The sequence below is a fragment of the Schistocerca nitens genome, chromosome 3 (genome assembly GCF_023898315.1).
Source record: "Schistocerca nitens isolate TAMUIC-IGC-003100 chromosome 3, iqSchNite1.1, whole genome shotgun sequence".
Taxonomy (NCBI): Eukaryota; Metazoa; Arthropoda; class Insecta; order Orthoptera; family Acrididae; genus Schistocerca; species Schistocerca nitens.
This window is the reverse complement of record NC_064616.1, coordinates 525,161,394-525,180,078: the sequence shown is the minus strand read 5'-3', so window position 1 is coordinate 525,180,078 and position 18,685 is coordinate 525,161,394. Positions and strand designations below refer to the sequence as shown.

General features: G+C 41.2%; 1 protein-coding gene across 1 annotated transcript in view; it reads right to left on the bottom strand.

The window, feature by feature from the left end:
- The window catches only part of LOC126249647 (uncharacterized), a 275,730-nt gene that overhangs the window by 212,421 nt on the left and 44,624 nt on the right, over positions 1 to 18,685 (bottom strand). The window contains exon 2 of the mRNA XM_049951326.1: positions 3,194 to 3,439. Within this exon, the coding sequence (XP_049807283.1) occupies positions 3,194 to 3,439 (246 nt within the window). The remainder of the gene's footprint in view (positions 1 to 3,193; positions 3,440 to 18,685) is intronic.

Genomic DNA, 18,685 nt, shown 5'->3' with positions numbered 1-18,685 from the left:
AAAGATAACTTAGGAGGAGCAAACAGATAATTTTATTGAACAGTTTGGTTCATGATATGTATAAATGCATGAAGTATTAAAAGGCATGGTTGGTAATTCTGCTTGTGATTGTATGTGCAGGGATTTGAAGCAGACAGTCGCATGGAGACACTGACACACAAAGGAGCCATCTTCACCGAGCTGAACAGCACAAGACAAATGAACCAGGTAGAGGGGAGGACATGAGAGCTGTAATCCCAAGGGGTCGAGCGCGGCGACAAGAGGGATTTCAGCTGGTGGCCTTATCGCAGAAAAAGGTGCGCTGAGTTCCTGCGCATGGCGCCTGTGTAAAGGTAATATCATGTGTATCCCAAGCAAACATTACGGGACCGCTACTATTTCCAATCCAGCTAACTGAGTTGGTGGATAACGTAGGGATATCTATGAGGCTGTTTGCAGATGATGAGATGATGCAGTCGTCTATATGAAGGTAGCAACGCCAGAAGAGTGTATCAGACTGCACGAATACCTGCACAAGATTGACTACTGGAGCAGGGATTGGCAGTTGACCCTGCGTGTAGATGAAAGTAAGATACTGTTCATAAATAGACGAAGAAGAGCGCTATTGTGAGATCACACCATTGGTAACAAATAGCTGATAGCGGTAAGTGCCGTAAAATACGTAGAAGTAACCGTCCGGAGTGATTTAATGTGGAATGACAACATAAAAGAAACAGTAGGAAAAGCTGGCGCTGGCCGAGACTCATAGGAAGAATCTTAAGGAAGTGTAATTCATCGACGAAAGAAGTGGCTTACAAAACACTTGCTCGACCGATTCTTGGCTCTGACTCATCAGTCCAGGACCCTTACTAGACTTGATTAACACGAGAGATAGAAAAGATCCAACGAAGAGCGGCTCGTAGCGTCAATGGATCTTTTAGTCGGCTTGAGAACGTTACAGAGATTCTCAACAAACTCCAGTTTCAGACGCTACAAGGGTGGGCGTTGGGCATCATGGGGAGCTTTACTGTGGAAATTCCGCAAAAATACGAGTACATTCCCATGCGCCATTCGCGAATGGACTGCGGAAGGGAGGAAATGTAGATTCTTCCTACTATAGTGTAAATGCACAATACGTAAAATTTCATTAGTTGTTATACTCCCTGGTGTTGCAGTTTTAATGGTCCGTATGGTATTCCCTTAGTGCATTTGTCGTTGGAGAACAACTTGAGTGGAATGGGAAGGTTAGAGGAGTCATGAATGGGTCTTTTGCAGGCCCTACAGAAACACACATTGGAAAACTTTTGAAAAACTACAGTAACTTAAAAGATAACTTGAAAAATGGTCGAAATTTTTGGTTAATGATTACTGTCAGATACAGAATGATACATCTTTACCCATGTATGTGAAAGACTAACTCAATACTAAGAACAAAAAACTGCACTATTTTTCTCACGGCTGCACTACAGCAACGGGTACAAAACAGCTGGTATAAAGTACAGCTAACCAGTTGAAAGAAATGGTTGTTTTCAATTGATCATGACCACGGTCTCGACGGATCTAAACCCGTCTTCTTCAGAAGAACAGACAACTTCGCATTAGTAATTCACTCAGTAAAAGCTGTCTCCAAATGACATTTATCAAATGGTTCAAATGGCTCTGAGCACTATGGGACTCAACTTTTGAGGTCATCAGTCCCCTAGAACTTAGAACTACTTAAACCTAACTAACCTAGGGACATCACACACATCCATGCCCGAGGCAGGATTCGAACCTGCGACCGTAGCGGTCTCGCGGTTCCAGACTGTAGCGCCTAGAACCTCACGGCCACTCCGGCCGGCTGACATTTATCGTCAACCACCTGTATATTCATACACTAAGTGATCAAAAGTATCCGGACACCCCCAAAAACATACTTTTTTATATTAAGTGCATTTTGCTGCCACCTACTGCCAAGTACTCCGTATCAGCGACCTCAGTAGTCATTAGACATCGTGAGAGAGAAGAACGGGGCGCTCCGCGGAACTCACGGACTTCGAACGTGATCAAATGATTGGATGTCACTTGTGTCATACCTGTCCAAGCGAGGTTTCTGTCTGCACAGCGTCCTGACATGAATCGAATAGAACATCTTTAGGATGTTTGGACACGCCGACTTCGTGCCAGGCCTCACCGACCGACATCGGTACCTCTCCTCAGTGTAGCACTCTGTGGTGTCACCGCCAGACACCACACTTGCTAGGTGGTAGCTTAAATCGGCCGCGGTCCATTAGTACATGTCGGACCCGCGTGTCGCCACTGTCAGGATCGCAGACCGAGCGCCACCACACGGCAGGTCTGGAGAGACGTACTAGCACTCGCCCCAGTTGTACGACGACTTTGCTAGCGACTACACTGACGAAGCCTTTCTCTCATTTGCCGAGAGACAGTTAGAATAGCCTTCAGCTAAGTCCATGGCTACGACCTAGCAAGGCGCCATTAGTTACTTCATGAATCTAAAGAGTCTCACTTGTATCATCAAGATTGCTGTATACCAAAGGACGATATAAAAGTTAAGTGTTCTAGTAGCTACGTTCTTTTCTTTATCACATTCATCACGTATCCTGTTCCAGACTTCGCGCCAGTCGGCGTGTGTGTACGTGTGCCCTTTCGGCTACCCGTCACTGTGGACTGGCTGCCTTGTCAGTCCACTACACACTCCCTGAAGAATGGGCTACCATTCCCAAAAACCTTCCAGCACTTGATAGAACGTGTGCCTACGGGAGTGGAAGCTGTCATCAAGGCTAAGGGTGGGCCAACACCATACTGAGATCCAGCATTACGGATGGAGGACGTCACGAACTTGTAAGTCATTTTCAGCCAGGTGTCCGGATACTTTTGATCACATAGTGTATGTAAAAATTAAGGCCCCTAGAATCAAAGGCTTGTCATATCAGTAAAACAATCTCTTAGAATAACAGACGATGTTTGTAGCTACATGCCGAGTCGGCAATCACTTAGAATAATATACCATGTTAGTAGTTACATGCCGACTCTGTTGGTTTGTCCTTTACTCATGCTGACAAAAAAATTGCTTTGAAACGCGTAAGTGCAATAATATTGTGTCTGTAATGTCCGATGATCAAATACTGTTAAATTGGTTGTATGATAAGGTTGCTAAATTTAATTATTGTGTTAAAAAAATCAGCCGTAGAAGGAACATTCCGCTACTTACGACCGGCGGCCCGTATTCTGGTGGCGGCTCGTGGTCGCTGCCGGAGGACGACGAAGCGGACGCGATCTGCGCGATTTTGCCGGAAACTTTTTCCTTGATGTAGCTGAGTATTCCTCCGGAGCCGGACCCCGAGCGCCTCGTGCGCTGGCCCTCGTCTGGCTCCGGCTCCCACGACGCGGGGTCCTCAGGCAGCGACGCTGCCATCGCCGTTGCCGCCACGCCCACCAACATCAGCAGCCAACACACCTGCACAGCACATCTTTTATTAAATTATTTCATCATCCAGCAGGCCGCGTTACTGCTACCAAACAGCGTGCCCATTGACATGCATATGATACTTGGCCGGGTATACCATGTGTCGAACAGTATACTGGATGTATAGTTGCGGTGTCCTTCTAACACTTTTCTAGTTCTTGAAGTTTACCTTCATGTTCAACGCGAGGAAGAAGTGGAGGGGAATAATATTGTATTCCAGTGCAAGAATTTCGGCGTAAGACTCTCAGTGATGAACGACACATCAAATGGTTCCCATTGGAGTTGGTTGCATATTTCTGTGACGCTCCAGCACAAACTTAACAAACCAATGAAGAGATGTGCTCGCTATATTGGTATCTTCGCTCTCTCTATGTCTCACAGTCTCTCATCTGCACAGGGTGATTCAGAATTCGTTTTACACTGTTACAGATGTTGTAAAGGGGACTTAGGACAGCAATATTTGGAAAGAAACCTCTCTCTGAAAATGCAACGTTTGGAAGAGCATTAAAAGATACACTGCACATGCATCAGCCCACTCGTACCTGCGTAAACTACAACATATGCTCGAAGTGGCGACCGCGATTGTCGTTGCACGAAGTGTATCTGCGAACACTAGTCACATACACATGACATAAGTCTTCGAGTGTCCTGAGTGACCTCCGCTGCAGGCATTACACGTGCAAGAAGATCGTCCTGCGATTCCACAGGCACCTCGTAAGTAGTACTTTTCATGTAGCTCCACAGGGCCAGCCTGTGTGGCCGAGCGGTTCTAAGCGCCGCAGCCTGAAAGCACGCGACCGTTACGGTCGCAGGTTCTAATCCTGCCTCGGGCAGGGATATGTGTGTGAAGTCCTTAGGTTAGTTAGGTTTAAGTAGTTCTAAGTTCTTGGGGACTGATGACCTCCGATGTGGAGTCCCGGAGTGCTCAGAGCCATATGAACCATTTGTAGCTTCACAGGAAAAGGTCCAGAGATGTTAAATCGTGAAACCGTTGTGACCACCGAATCATGATACAGGTGTTGCGCTAAACAATCACTTTCACCGTAGATGAGCAACATGTCAGCGTACTCGGAAAACGAGTACTCTGCCAGTCTGTAATGCACCACCTTCTCAATATCTCAATGGCGGCTAATGTCCATGCCCTTCACTTCATTCGGTTGTTCTATGATGACACGTGACATGTCACACAAGACGTCACTTGACACGAGACACCGACCTCTGACCATATGTATAGCCTTTCTCCGTTCAAAGTATATGCAATCGGCGCATTTGCAGACATGAGTTTATTAGCAGCTCCTGCTTTCCTGAGCCCCTCTTCAACACATATAGCTGTGTAACAGGAGGTCTGAATCACATTGTATGTATTTCGAATGCTTCAGTAACTTCCGTATTATGAATACATGTTTCAAGCATAGCGAGATACACAAAATGAACTGGGTAGTGAGAAGGTAACAATCGATAATAGACTTCATTCCTGTCAATCGGAAACCAATCATGACGTTTACAGTGGTAAAAATACACAGAGGAGCAGAACTAAACACGAATCACCATATGCTACTAATAACAGGAAACATTAAAGCTAGATGTATGAAAATTAATACTGATTCAAGTACTCATAAAAAGCAGCGGGGAAATCAACCTGCCCAAAGAATCAGCCGTTAGAAAACTGCACGCGTACCGACTGAATAAATATAGTGACGAAATAAAGAGAACTAAAGATTAGCAACAAGAATGGGAGAACGTTAAAAGTATAATAGCAAAAGCCACCTCATAATCTACTGGATACACGAATCAAGGGAAGAAAACAAAAAATTAAAGTACTAGAATGATATATAGAGAGATTGATTAAAGAGAAAAAGTTGCATACCTTAAATCACTACATAACAAGGCAACCTAAAGTAAATATGAATATAAGAAGCTAACGGCAGAAGTGAAGCAACTCTACAGATCAGTTATGCAGGAGAGTTGGGACTGATTCAGTTTAGAAGTAGAAAAAGATATTTATGGGAGGAAAGAATTTTCGGGTAAAACAAAGAAGCACTTCAATAAGGGAAGAAAAGACTCTAGGAGCATCGATGCTATAAGTAATTTACAATGGTTAGATTAATATAAGAAGCTTTGTACGAAAGCGCATGAAGTGTTCATAATTGAAGAGAAGGAAAACCCAAGTTCAGACAAAATAAAAATGACGGAATAGGAGGACGAGCTCAGAAAAATGAAAAATAGGAAGCCGCCAAGAATGGACAACATCAATACCGTATTGATCGAATATGAGTCCCCTCTAGTGAAATATACATTCCTTCTCTTCATGAACAAATGCTGAACAAAGAAAGAATTTCTGACCACCTGGAAATTATCCATCGTAACGTCTATGTTTAAGATAAAAGGTAGTAAACACTGTGAGAATTACAAATCCATTTCTACACTCAACAATAAGCATAAAATATTTTAGATCACAATTACTCCAAGACCAACAGCGGTCTTTTTGGAGGATCTAACTGGGGTCAGGAAGGCGACGTCATGCTCAGACAACACGTTTGTCATTAGACAAATAATTAAAAAGAGTATGGAATTTATTAGAGAGAAACATCTGCTCATTCTTGACTACATGAACGCCTTTGTCGATCTAGGAATGTCGTGGAAAATAGTCGAAAGGAGAGTCATGTCACACCAATTACTAAGAGAATTCAAACAAATGTACCAAGATTCCAAATTTGCCATTGCAGGAAAAGATTATGTTAAAGTAATGACAAATTTAGTCTTACGGTATGGAATCAGTTTGTCTCCGATACTTTTTAATGTCTATGTTGATGATATGTTGAGATAATGGAAGAAAGGAAGTTTTACACCCATCACTTTAACGAGCGAAACTATCTAATGACAACGCTCTTTGCTGATGACCAACTTCTTTTAATTTTATTGAGAGAACAACCTTCAAGAAGACATTAGTAAATTAGATATTGCATCCAGACGCTGTTACTTAACAATTTCGACACGAAAAGCAAAAGTCGTGGTTTTTGAAGCTAAAGATTTAGTACTACGCAAATTTGTAATAAATGACCAGAAAAGAAAAAGAGTGAATGAATTCAACTTCTTGAAAAGTGTTCACAAACGAGAAAGACACACCGAAAAAACTGAAAGGTTCAGTTATATTAATAAAACCATGTACAGAACACTGAATAAAAAGACGAGCAAATAAATCGGCATAAAGTTACACAAAACAGTTCCATTATAATCTATATTTTATTTGTGATATAAGAGATACAACACTCTAAGAAGAACTGGGACTTAAAAGCATTAATGAACATATCAGGGAGTATAGACACAAATGGAGAGATCATGTCACAAGAATGAATGGAAACAGAAAGCCTACAATAATAATGAATTACCGACCAGAAAATTTCAGTAGTAACCAAAGACAAGAGGTTCTGAACATGACGACGTAACATGCAAACGCCTAACACCTGAAGAGAGAAGAATATAGCCTACACCCCCCCTTTCTCTCTCTCTCTCTCTCTCTCTCTCTCTCTCTCTCCCTCTGTTTCTCTCTCTCTTTCCCTTGTTTGTTAAGACACCTCTATGAGGGTCTATGAACGGCGAACATTTGAAAATTGGTCGAAGGTATAACAAACGCTCTCCTTCATCACTGGATAGTATTTCATTGACCTTCTTCTGGTAATTTCTAATCTGGAACTTGCCATTCCCACACCAAGACTCATGTGGTCCTTTCAGCTTTTGTCGCTTTGTACAGATAGGGCTAGACAGATGGCAGTGTTGACTGACTGGAGATCCCATAATCAACTGATATGGAATCTTTTGTCTATTACGCTCATTACGAAGCGTTGTTGATCTTAATGTGCTCTTGCAACGGGTAATAATTTCCTAACAATGTTTATCCCTTTACATTGTAATATCTTTCATGGGCCACTCTCGTCGGACAGATCTCTGACTATTGAGGACATCATCGCCCAACATTTCAGTGTATCTGTTTCTGTAAACGAGGATTTTTTTACCTTACTGCGGCAGCTTCATTATTTTATACCAGCTCTGCTCCATGGTTAAACAGTTATTATCAAAAAAAGCTTGTATTAGTCCAAGTCCTCCTTCACTCACTCTCTGTCCATCCCCTCCATCCTCCACTCTCTGTCGATCTCCTCCTCTTCCCCTCTCTGTCGGTCTCCTCCTGTCCCCTCTCCCTGTTCAGTTTCTCCTCCCCCTCCCTCTGTCCATGTCCTCTTTCTTTTCGTCTTACATCACTCCCTCTCCCCTCCCTTGTCCATCTCCTTCGCTTCCTTTCTCTGTCCGTTTCCTCTTCCTCCTCTCTCTGACCATGTTCTCCTCCCTCCTGTCTGTGTTAATATCCTCCCTTCCCCTCTCTGCCTATCCATCTCCATCTTCCGCCTTCTGTCTCCACGTTATCAGGCCCATCCCCACCACAGTAGGAGGCTAGTAGTTCTTACCCATACAATATTTGTTTCCAGATCGTAACTAAAACTAAGGTGTAACAAATTTGTTTGAAAACCTTCCATTGGCTTAGGAGGAGGTTATTTTACCCGTGGCTTTGCCCACGTACTTATATATAAAATATATTTCACATATATTTAACGTATTTCACACATAGTTGTACATCTATTTCACCTATATAACTAGGGAATTTCGCCCTACATTTTTATTTTCACGTAGCTCGATGTTTATGAAAACGTATCTCTTGAACTATGTATCGTACAGTGATGTAATTTTGCACGTACATCCAGCGGTGTATGTGGCTACTCCTTACGAAATGTATTGGGACCAGAGTTAGTAGTAAAGAAGTAATAAATTAAAACGTCATGTATGATGCGGCAGCTTTTCATTATTCTCAGTGTTCATGACGTCATAACTCCTGAACTATGTGTCGCAGAATGCTGTAATGTTGCTGGTACATTCAATGGTATACATGAATACTGTATGAAAAATGTGTGGAGAATACAGTTAATAGTAAACAAGTAATAAATTGAAACGTCATGCTTCATGCGGCAATTTTACTGCATGATAAGCGAAAATGTGGTAAGTGATAAACTTTTTTCCCTTTCATCATTTTGCGGGGGGCAAGAAAATGTTTCGTAAATGTTTGACATTTCTTGCAAATGCCAAAGCGCTCTCATTGTCAAATATTGGATGAATAAAATATGGGTATTCGCATGTCGCAGGCTGCAATTCATTTTCACACACAACCTTCTGGTAAGTAGATATATATAAGTAGCCCAAGTGTTAACTCATGGGATAAACCATCCCCATTCCAAATTTAATTCGAATCCTTCCAGCCGTTTCAGCGTGATGGAATAGCAAACACACTATCTCTATCTGTGTCTCTCTCTCTCTCTCTCTCTGCCGTGCGGGATTAGCCGAGCGGTCTAGGGCGCTGCAGTCATGGACTATGAGGCTGGTCCCGGCGGAGGTTCGAGTCCTCCTTCTGGCATGGGTGTATCTGTTTATCCTTAGGATAATTTAGTTTAAGTAGTGTGTAAGCTTAGGGACTGATGACCTTAGCAGTTAAGTCCCATAAGATTTCACACACATTTGAACATTTTCTCTCTCTCTCTCTCTCTCTCTCTCTCTCTCTCTCTCTCACACACACACACACACACACAAGCATTCATACTAAATACAAGATTCTAGCTGGACATTACAGTACGTACCAGAAAGTAGTTATATGTGGTGACTTCAATATTAATTTTGTACATGATTGTGCAAGAAAAAGGATGTTGGTAGATCTCCTAAATTCATATGATCTGATGCAACCTGTGTTTTTTTTTCAACTAGGTTGAAGGGGGACAGTAGCACACTCATAGACAATATTTTTATTCATTCTTCATTACTAGATGGGCATTCTGTTAGTAAAAGGGTCAATGGCCTTTCAGACCATGATGCACGAATTTTAACACTAAAAGGTTTTTGTACTCAAACCAATGTCGTATTTAATTACAAACTACGTAGGAAAGTTAATCAAACAGCAATAGAGAGTTTTTCAAAACTTGTCAAGGAACAAGAGTGGCAAGATGTTTATAGTGCCGATAATATAGATGATAAATACAATGCTTTCCATAACAGATTTCTCATGTTCTTTGAGAGCTGCTTTCCATTAGAACATTCTAAACGGGGTACTAGCAGTAATGGACAGCCCGGTTGGCTGACTAGTGGGATAAGGATATCATGTAGAACAAAGCGGGAATTATATCAAAATGTTAGAAGTAGTCACAATCAAGCTACAGTAGCACATTACAAACAGTATTGTAAGGTGCTTAAAAATGTTATTAGCAAGGCATAAAGTATGTGGTATGCAAATAGAATAGCTAATTCACAGGATAAAATTAAAGCCATATGGTCAGTTGTGAAGGAAGTGTCTGGTCAGCAGCACAAGGTTGATGATATAAAGTCAGTTCGCAATAATAATATTTCTGTTACTGATAAATCAGATATATGTACAGCATTTAACAACCATTTTCTGAGCGTTGCTGGTGAATTAAATAAAAATTTCATATCTACAGGAAATCATATAAATTTCTCAGCAAATGCCTTTCCGAGATTGACGTCTGAAATACTCCTCTGTGATACGGACAAGAGGGAGATTGAGTCAATAATTAAATCACTGAAGACTAAGGACTCTCATGGTTATGATGGAGTGTCTAGTAGAATATTAAGGACTGTGCTGCACATGTTAACCCTGTATTTAGCCATATTTGTAATTTTTCCTCTAGGAATGGTCAGCTTCCTGAGCGATGAAAGTACTCAGTAGTAAAGCCGCTTTATAAAAAGGGAGGAAGGGATAATGTAGACAATTTTAGACCTATTTCTATGCCATCAGTGTTTGCAAAAGTTATCGAAAAGGCTGTGTATGTAAGGTTAATTGATCATTTTATATCACACAATTTGATATCAAATGTACAGTTCGGCTTTAAAAGTCGTTGGACAACTGAAAATGCTATATTCTCTATTCTCTGTGAGGTACCGGATGGGCTAAACAAAAAGTTTCGAACGCTTGGCGTATTTTTTGATTTAACAAAGGCATTTGACTGTGTTGAGCTCACAATATTGCTCCAGAAGTTGGACCATTACGGAATAAGTGGAGTAGCTCACAATTGGTTCACCTCTTACTTTAGCAACAAGCAGCAAAAGGCATGATTAGCGAAACTGAACAGTTCAAATTCCTAGGTGTTCAGATAGATAGTAAGCTGTCGTGGAAAGCCCACGTTCAGGATCTTGTTCAAAGACTTAATACTGCCATTTTCACTATTCGAACGGTATCTAAAGTGAGTGATACTTCGACACGTAAATTAGTCTACTTTGCTTATTTTCATTAACTTATGTCGTATGGTATTATGTTTTGGGGTAACTCTTCCCATTCTAGAAGGATATTTTTGGCTCAGAAACGGGCGGTTCTGGCAGTAAGTGGTGTGAGTTCACGAACCTCTTGTCGACCTCTGTTCACGAGTCTGGGTATTTTGACACTGGCTTCTCAATATTTATATTCCTTATTCAAAAATGGTTCAAATGGCTCCGAGCACTATGGGACTTAACATCTGTGGTCATCAGTCCCCTAGAACTTAGAACTACTTAAACCTAACTAACCTAAGGACAGCACACAACACCCAGCCATCACGAGGCAGAGAAAATCCCTGACCCCGCCGGGAATCGAACCCGGGAACCCGGGCGTGGGAAGCGAGAACGCTACCGCACGACCACGAGATGCGGGCTATTCCATATTGTCGTTTCTTGTTACCAATATTAGTTTCTTTCCAACAATAAGCATCTTTCACTCGGTTAATACTCGGCAGAAATCAAACCTCCATTTGGATAGGACTTCCTTAACTCTTGTGCAAAAATGTGTGCAGTGTACTGCAGCATCCATTTTCAATAAGCTGCCACTCGAATTCAAAAATCTTAGCAGTAATCCACGCGCTTTCAAATCGAAACTGAAGAGTTTCCTCATGGGTCACTCCTATTCTGTCGAGGAGTTCCTTGAAAAATTAAGCTGATTCTCATTGTATTGCTGATAGCGTTTGCTTAAACTTATGGACTGATTTTCTTTCAGGTTCATGAACATATATTTTTATCTGTTATTACTTTTATGTTGTAAGTTCATGTACTGACACGTTCCATGACCTTGGATATTTGCTCCTCAATTTGGTCCCACGGAACTTGACATGTAAATAAATAACTAAATAAATAAATCTTTTCATTGGATGCTTTCAAGTTCATTGTCCAGTGCCTTGCCAAGCAGAAATGAAAGGTCTAACGAAGACTAAGCAACGACTCGACGACTATCGCAGATGAATTGTAACGCGATTAACGTTGTAAGTATACTTTGTTTGATGATTCATCTCGGTAAAGTAATGGCTACATTTTCCCGTAAAGTTTGATATCGTAATTGTCGTCGTGGTCTTACGTGCAAGGATTAGGCGTCTGGCTGCTCTGCCTCCGCAAAGTTTACGACCATCGTTTTCTTAATCGACCTATATTTTTCCTTCCTTGCTGGTCTTTCGTCTCTCCTTCTATTCACATGCTGTTTCCACCCTCTCTGTATTAAGTTAGATCTTCATTAACAGAGTGTTCATTCAACTCCCTTCCAACATCTTTATTCTTCATTAAATCTCTTTTCGTGCAGCCCCTTTCTCTCGTTCAGTATCGCTTTTGTGCTGCTTATTTTTTGCTGTCATCTTTCCTTTTATTTACCCACCATTTTATGTATACAAGCTACACTACTGAATGAGTAGTGGAACTGTACTTTTAACGGTATTTCTTTGCCTGATAAACGTTTATAACTCAACAAAAATTGGTGCTTTTGTGAGCTCGAGTATCTTATATTGATAGTTTAATGTGGGTACTGAGAACAGAACAGAGCCGGTAATTTTTATGTTGTAATATGCACAAATTGTTGGAAGGAATCCTTAAACAGTACAAATAAACGGTACAAACGTCGGTTATGGTTCAAATGGCTCTGAGCACTATGGGACTTAACATATGAGGTCATCAGTCCCCTAGAACTTAGAACTACTTAAACCTAACCAACCTAAGGACATCACACACATCCATGCCCGAGGTAGGACTCGAACCTGCGACCGTAGCGGTCACGCGGTTCCAAACTGAAGCGCCTAGAACAGCTCGGCTACACAGGCCGGCTAAACGTCGGTTAAACTGCTTGGAGCTACTTCAGTATTCAACTCATGCAAGAATGTTATTCGGTGTTGTGCGCTTTAGGAATCTTAAGCAACGTTTGCAGCTAGCAGCTAATGTCTTTGCACGTCGCCGTGTTTCGTGAATAACGCAGTTATGTCGCAGAGATAATAGGATTCATGAACGTGATTATCCATTAACGTACTAAAATCAAAGTATATTTTGGTAGTTATCACAATTATGATTTCAGTTACGAAAATACAGAGCAGCGCAAGCGAAAGACATCGTAGATGTTTAGTCTCCATTATATGTGAAAGGGAAACGTCTCGACGAAGTGTCTTTAGAGATGGGGCACAAGATCGAACCAAGGATGTCCGTGTAATTTTTCTATGGAACCAATCTGGCATTAACCTTAAGTGATTTATGGAAATCACGGAAAGCGAAAATTCACCTTTTAGGACGAGGGTTAGGGCTCATACGTACACGAAGTGTCTTAACCGCTATGTCATCTCTCACGTTGCTGAAGTAAGATCCAACGATCATGTGATGTTCCTGGCTGTGACTGCCAGCATTTTATTTTGCTAGAAACTCGCCTTGATGCTGCTTGATACACGTGAAGTAACATTTGGTACAAAAATGGAGTGAGGTTCAATGACACATGGTACAGTATGTACCAGTCGCGTCGGAGAGTCCACCAGTTGTACTGAACTTGCTTCTGATTGGTCGGCAATTCGGGTGCTATTCGCCAAAACGCATAAATTCTCTTATTAATTATTTATATACTTTTCATTGTATTTAACCCAGTTTTTAGTATGACGATCTCTTATCTACATCTACATTTATACTCAGCAAGCCACCCAACGGTGTGTGGCGGAGGGCACTTTACGTGCCACTGTCATTACCTCCCTTTCCTGTTCCAGTCGCGTATGGGTCGCGGGAAGAACGACTGTCTGAAAGCCTCCGTGCGCGCTCTAATCTCTCTAATTTTACATTCGTGATCTCCTCGGGAGGTATAAGTAGGGGGAAGCAATATATTCGATACCTCATCCAGAAACGCACCCTCTCGAAACCTGGCGAGCAAGCTACACCGCGATGCAGAGCTCCTCTCTTGCAGAGTCTGCCACTTGAGTCTATTAAACATCTCCGTAACGCTATCACGGTTACCGAATAACCCTGTGACGAAACGCGCCGCTCTTCTTTGGATCTTCTCTATCTCCTCCGTCAACCCGATCTGGTACGGATCCCACACTGATGAGCAATACTAAAGTATAGATCGAGCAAGTGTTTTGTAAGTCACCTCCTTTGTTGATGGACTACATTTTCTAAGCACTCTCCCAATGAATCTCAACCTGGTACCCGCCTTACCAACAATTAATTTTATATGATCATTCCACTTCAAATCGTTCCGCACGCATACTCCCAGATATTTTACAGAAGTAACTGCTACCAGTGTTTGTTGCGCTATCATATAATCATACAATAAAGGATCCTTCTTTCTATGTATTGCACTTACAAAGACTATGTGGGTCAAGATCAGAAGCGGGCCAAACTTTAATCTCGGTGTGACATCATATTTTTTATTCCCCCACACAGAATTTCCTATCGTTTTTGTTTATTAAATTTCACTAATTTTGAGAAACATGAGAGTAACGATATTGCAACCGAAGTGCTTCGGACACCTCCGGGTCGCTTTGGAGCGTCTTAGAGACGAAGTACATCGGCTGCGCTAGTCACTCTGTTTCGGGCGTTCTGGAAGGCCGGACACGTATCTGTGTTTCTGGTGTTCTTCAGCAAAGGACATGGTGTACTTTATATCGGGCGTAGCTTTGTTGTGAATACGTAATATTCACTCTGCCTAGTGCGTACCCGAGAGCCAGACACTTGTCTCACTTTTCGGAAGATGTATGGAAAAGTTACCATACAATTAAGAAAGCTATATTGAGTGTTATAAAAGAAATTCTAAATGTGTGAATACTTGGATAATAACCACACAAGATACATTAATGAAACGTCTCGTCTACTCTTACTGTCAGTACTACAGATCTTGCTCTCTGTAGATACAGAGACTAACCTGGGCAACTGGCATCCCACAAAATGCACAATCACAGGTTCGAACTGAAAGCATCGTAGCCTCCGCCGAAGAATATCCCACGACCAACGAGCTGTCTTCTGTGCTGGGGACACTTTAGATAACGACAGGTTGGTGGAAAGAACGATCAGAAACTCTTATTCAGTCTCCCCAGATCTCTCCAGCTTCCAGATCTGACTTCCAAAGGGACTCATAATTTATAATCATCTTGGCAAATGCGTTCCCATTATCTGTTGTTACCTGATAGCTCAATTTTCGTCTTCGTCTTCTTCCTACTTACATCCTTCTTTGTCGTTGTCTTCTTCTTCCTTATTCTCGTAGTGCGCTATTATGTTTTACATGCGCCATCACTGCATCTACCTCTGCATTGCTAGTTATGCTGAGAAGATGTCTACTAGACCAGGTAATCAGAAAATGAATCAACCAGGTTTATTTAACAGAAAGTGATGAAACCCAGGTATAAAAAGTGTAGAGAAAATAAAATTTTCCAGGGAAATATTTCGTTCACCTTAAAACAGGAAACACAGAGTACATTATCTTACCTGGCTGCGGAAGCTGTAAATTAGGTTGCCTATCATAAGACGCATGATATACTTTCTGGGTCTGTTTATTTTACGCACCATGTATAATACTTGGAACTGAAACCACTACCAAAAAACTAAATACGTTACCTCATTTTCCAAAGACAGCCAAATGAAACCCACTATCAGATATTAGTTTTCTAAAATCAACTATCAGAGACATTAAAAAAATCATGTCACTGAAAGCATTAGCTCTTCCCATTTTGATGGCATTTCTACTCAGGTACTAAGGTAGTGCGCTGACTAACTAATCCATTGAGTTATCTTTATACCCTGTCGATACATCTTCTTGTAAACGGATTTGCTTGTAAGGATTGCACAATTGCATTTGCTGAAACACTGAATTACGAATAGTGATACCTACGTATAAAATTTTAGATAAGTACTGGAGCTCTGATTATCGACCCATATGCCTTATTCCCATGTTCTTATAAGCTTTTGAGATGTTAGTTTATAACTGAATACCGAGCCGTCTTCCTGACCATATAGCCGGCCGAAGTGGCCGTGCGGTTAAAGGCGCTGCAGTCTGGAACCGCAAGACCGCTACGGTCGCAGGTTCGAATCCTGCCTCGGGCATGGATGTTTGTGATGTCCTTAGGATAGTTAGGTTTAACTAGTTCTAAGTTCTAGGGGGCTAATGACCTCAGCAGTTGAGTCCCATAGTACTCAGAGCCATTTGAACCTGACCATATACCATGTAAGTTTAGCAGTTGGATATTAGTGAAGGCTTCTTTCCATAGTAACCAGTACCTGATCTCACAAAATTTCGTCGTGGTAGAACTGTAGAAGAAAATTTATCCAAAAGACATTTTTCTGAGCTCTCTCTAAGGTCTTAAATTGTGTACGTAATAAAATTCTTCTTAGAACACCAAAATGATGGCGTTTAAGTTATTCTCTTAGCGCCCATTTAGTCATTAATAACAGAAAACATGTGGTGAAATTACCAAATAATATCACAGGAATAAAAGGAAATTCTGTGTGGGGGAATAAAAAATATGATGTCACACCGAGATTAAAGTTTGGCCCGCTTCTGATCTTGACCCACATAGACTTTGTAAGTGCAACATTCTAGAATGGTAGAACGGGCTTAAAACTGGATTACATCTAACAGTTTAACCCTTAACCTTGTAAAAACTCGTATCATGCCGTTTACAATCAAATAAGGCTGACTTATAAATGCTAGAAATAGAGATCAATGGGCACTCACTGTATGAAGTTGCATGTACGAAGTTAAGTCGGCATCCGAAGGGATAGTGAACTAAGCTGGTAATAGCGCGTGGGTAAGCTCAGTCACACTTAACTTTTCTTAAAAAAGCATTTCTTATTGTGGTGACGTGTAGACAGTATTGCTTGCATATTTTCACTCAATGCTGTTCTGTGATACAATCTTTTGGGGGTGCAGCTAAGGTGAAAAAAGTGTGTGCTCTAAAGAAATATCAAATAGGATTGATAACCGAACTTTTTGCAGAATTCTCTTTAGGGAGCACTGGATTTAAACATTTACGTGCCATGGGGCCAAATATTTATCCAAAGACATTTTCAATTACGACTGTGTTTGGCACGGGATAATCGAGATAGTTATCGAGGCTCAATGGAAACGTGTCGCCTGGTCGGATGAATCACGTTCCTTGTACCACGTGGTCGACAGTCGTGTTTGGTTATGCCGTCATCCAAGCGAATAACTGAGTTTTGGTGGCCCCATCTCTACATCTGATGACAGCTCGGCACTCTTCCCAACAAACCGTCTCTATTGAACACAGTGTGGCCAAATTTTGCCAGGAAACAGTCCTCTCGTTTTTAGAGTTCTTCCGTCAACGCTTTGACTTCTTTAATCCTTATTTATTTGAAATATGTCGCACACAGGATACAGCGTGCTTCAATAGTTTGCAAATAATTTACAGCTCCCTCACAAATCTTAGCTTGATAATAGTAACCTCCGTTTAAATCTTCATTTTGGTGTTTCTGTTCATATTTGGATGACTCGAATTTATTTTACAGTCGAATGTATAGATGCTTTCAGTCTTTTATCGACTGAAGTTACTTTCTGCGAAATGGAAGCTCGTTTTTCGTTATGTTCTCATGCCATGAACATTTACGATTATAGACTACACCTAGCTGATGAGTTTATTGACAGTGAAATACGAGAAGTTTCACTCTTACTTTCTATGTTGTGAACGAGCTCTCAAAAGATAGTAGTTAATAGTCTTACGAACCAATTAGCATACTTAATCGTAAGGATTAATTTTTCCCAATAATAATAATAATGATAGTCATAAAACACATTGTAACATACGTCATCTACGTCGAAGAACCATCTTACATTACCGCGTGTGTGGACTGAAACGGAATTCTTGCGTATCATCACGTTTCATCTCAACTACTTTGTTTTAGAAGCATTGAAGTAGATAAAAAATAAAATTTTATTTCCAGTATAGAATAAAATAAAAATTAATTTAACAGCTACTAATATACTTACTTAACTTTTATTAAGTACCTAACACATCGGATATTTTAAATGTTAGTACGGGACTTGGTAACTGATAGAGCTCTCGCCCACTAAACTGCATAAAACAACTAGTCAAGAAAATGTCTTGTCGTATTCCAGTAGCTAAACGTGTGTTTGGATTGTAAACCTAACCCATCTTCGCTAACTAGAGAAAATTTAAATATTTGAAGCGGCTAACCGTCATGATCAGTTGAGTGCGAATACGTTTAGTGCACATGTGCTTTCTAAAGTGATTCATTCCTCAAGACTTTGAATGAAATGCCTTATCCTGCAACGTTTAGGTGAAACGTATCTCGTCTTTGTCGATGAGTTTGGGCCGCAAGAGGAGCTATTATTACACCTGGATTTCAGATCGGTGAATAGATTCATGTTCTTGAATTGCGCCATTGCAGACCACCGCAACCACGACGACGGTCCCAAGCCTCAGTGGTATTTTTGGAAGGTGTTCCGAACGGCATGGGAGCTGATACACTATTTTATCGACAACTATAAGGGATGGGGGCTGGCGTATTTTCCTAAATCTGGCATTCCTTCACTGAGCGCCGAATTCACATTGTTACTCGAGACGTCGTTGGACAATTTATAGTCGTTGTTTTGCCATATACGGAGGGGGTCAGTTTTGTTGACTAGCTGGAATGCCTGCGGACGAGAGATCTGCTAAGAAATCCTCATATACGGTGTTGATTGGTCAAGAAGCTAGGAGGGGCCTTTAATAAGTAATCTAACACTTATTTTTCTGAAAGCAAGTTGGTTTTGTTCGGGATTCCATTACACGGCTGAGCTACTCCATGGTTTGCCGCTTTGTTTCCGGTTTGAAGTAATGAATCCATGTTTTATCGCCTACGCTGATGTTTGACAAAAATTGTCATGATCAGCCTCGTAACGCGCAAGCAATATCGTACGTGTGA